General features: G+C 31.1%; 1 protein-coding gene across 1 annotated transcript in view; it reads right to left on the bottom strand.

Moving 5' to 3' along the window:
- The window catches only part of LOC105003948 (probable global transcription activator SNF2L1), a 30,777-nt gene that overhangs the window by 19,342 nt on the left and 9,144 nt on the right, over positions 1 to 2,291 (bottom strand). Inside the window, exons 6-7 of the mRNA XM_010861412.1 lie at positions 1,859 to 1,894; positions 771 to 923 (exon numbers count right to left, since the gene is read on the bottom strand). Coding sequence (XP_010859714.1) covers positions 771 to 923; positions 1,859 to 1,894 — 189 coding nt within the window. The remainder of the gene's footprint in view (positions 1 to 770; positions 924 to 1,858; positions 1,895 to 2,291) is intronic.

Genomic DNA, 2,291 nt, shown 5'->3' with positions numbered 1-2,291 from the left:
CAGCATGCCAAAGCATGTGAATTTTAAAATGTCCTAATGTAAGTATTTTCAATTCTCTATTACAAAAGAAAAGGGAGGACTTCTAAGCTCTGCCTCATTGGCATATGATTTTGTTTCCAAAGACAGTCAATTGTCCCCAAAATTCTGGGGATTTTGAATGCATAGCTATTTTGTATCTTTTTACTTCTGAAATTAAATTCACCTTAAAATTTGAGTCACAGTGACTGAAGTTGTAGCTCTAGTTCAATAAATGATAACATGATTAAAAGTAAGAAAAGCTCTTTGAATTTCTTAGGGTGGAATAGTTTCTGATAGTGTTTCTAGGTAGCAAATGTTTTCCTGGAATATATTCCTTTGTTACATTTTCACCTTCTTGCTCCAGTTGTTTTATTACAGAAGTTAAAATCCTATCTCTCCCAATTTTAGTGCTAAGGATTTTAATATATTTAGTTGTTGAGCAGAATAATACTTAGAGACTAATTTTTAATCCCTTATCATTCAAACATGAATGTACCCTCTTCAGTATTTAGGAATGGGGAAAATTTTCATTTGTGTTTCATGATAAAAGCCAAAATCAACACAGAAATGCTGCAGTTGGATTTGGCATCTATCTGTTTTCATTTCGTTTTTGCAATTAGCATAGCAACTTTTTTTTCCAAACCTCCCAAAGATTGCTGTTACCCTTTCATCATAAATTACCTTCATGCTGTATAAATCTCAATAGTTTTCTCAACTAAGATAAATTTCTGATATCATTAAAGATAACTAACCATAGCTTGCAGATCCACCTGTGGATTCCAGTCTGAGTCATACAGTATAACCACATCAGCACTTGCCAAGTTAATTCCGAGACCTCCAGCCCTGGTACTCAGCATGAAGATGAATTTGCTACTATTGGGAATATTAAAGGCCTCTATTGCTTCCTTTTTTTAATTGATGGGAGATGGAAGAAAAAGAGAGAAAAATATAATTATATTACCAGAGTTCTTAAGAAATAAATAAACATTTTAACATGCATGCTCAAACCCCCACTTTGTAATATTCTTCCACCTTCAAAAATATTTAAGCATCTATCTATAAACTGCACTGTGTATACAGTAAAAAGTATATTAAATAATGTAACTAATCTTTAGACACTTACACTAGTAAAGACAAACAACAATTACAAAGACAAATTTAACTAAGCAAGTGATAAATTATTTTAAAATAAAAATAGTGAAAATGTTTTAATTGAGTGAGAGCTAAAATTTATTTAGGGGGCAAAATGTCAGATATCTCAACTTCATTCCCATTAATTTATGAAGGATTAATAAAGAAGATATAGTTTAAAAGACCAACCAAGAGAGAAAAAAAGTTTAGAAATGGGAATGAGAGCAACAGATAAAGGGGAGGTAGGTAGATTTACTACCGTATGGTGAAAAGGAGCAAACAGGGAAGTAATGAGGAAAATCAGGAAGGTAATCCATGGATATTTAGTAAAGAGTCTTAAAAATTAATAGGACATTAATATCCTTACTATATAAAGATTTCAATTAATTAGAGAAAAAAAAAAAAACACTAAGACCCCAGTAGAAAAATGAGGGGAAAAAAAAAAAAAAGAACAGACAGTACACAGAAGAACAAATACAAATGGCTAATAAACACAAGAATAATGTTCAGTCTTACTAGTCATCAAGTAAATGCAAATAAAAAAACATAATACCATTTTTTGAAGATTAAAAGAATGATAATACTCAATGTTGACGAGGGGGCGATGAGACGGGCACTCTCATACATTGCTGCTGGGAGTGTAAATTGGTACAACCTTTCTGGAAAGCAATTTGGCAACATGCATCAAGAGTCTTAAATATGTCCATACCCTTTGACCCAGTAATTCCACTTCTAGGAATTTATCCTAAGGAAATAATCAGAGATGGGCACAAAGATTTATGTAGAAGGACTTTTACTTAAGCATTATTTATAATAGTGAAAAATTGGAAACAACCTAAATGATCAACAACAGGGGGATAAATTATTTACTGTATGTCCATAGGATGAAACAGTACACTGAAATTATTTTTACGGTGATTTATTTTTTTTTACTAATATGGGGAAATACAACATAATGTTGAGTACAATGTATCAGGATACTGAACTTTATATGTAGCATATACAGTATAATATTAATTACTTATATATTATATATGCATAGAAAGATCAGCCAGAAATACTTTTATTTTCCAAATTTCCTTGGCAATCATATATCACTTTTATAATCATGAAATACAGGAAGTTCTGTTTTCAAGGAATGG

This window comes from Bison bison, unplaced genomic scaffold (assembly GCF_000754665.1).
Source record: "Bison bison bison isolate TAMUID 2011002044 unplaced genomic scaffold, Bison_UMD1.0 scf7180017857790, whole genome shotgun sequence".
Lineage (NCBI taxonomy): Eukaryota > Metazoa > Chordata > Mammalia > Artiodactyla > Bovidae > Bison > Bison bison.
Note: the sequence above shows the minus strand (reverse complement) of the source record. Positions and strands in the feature narration are given on the sequence as shown.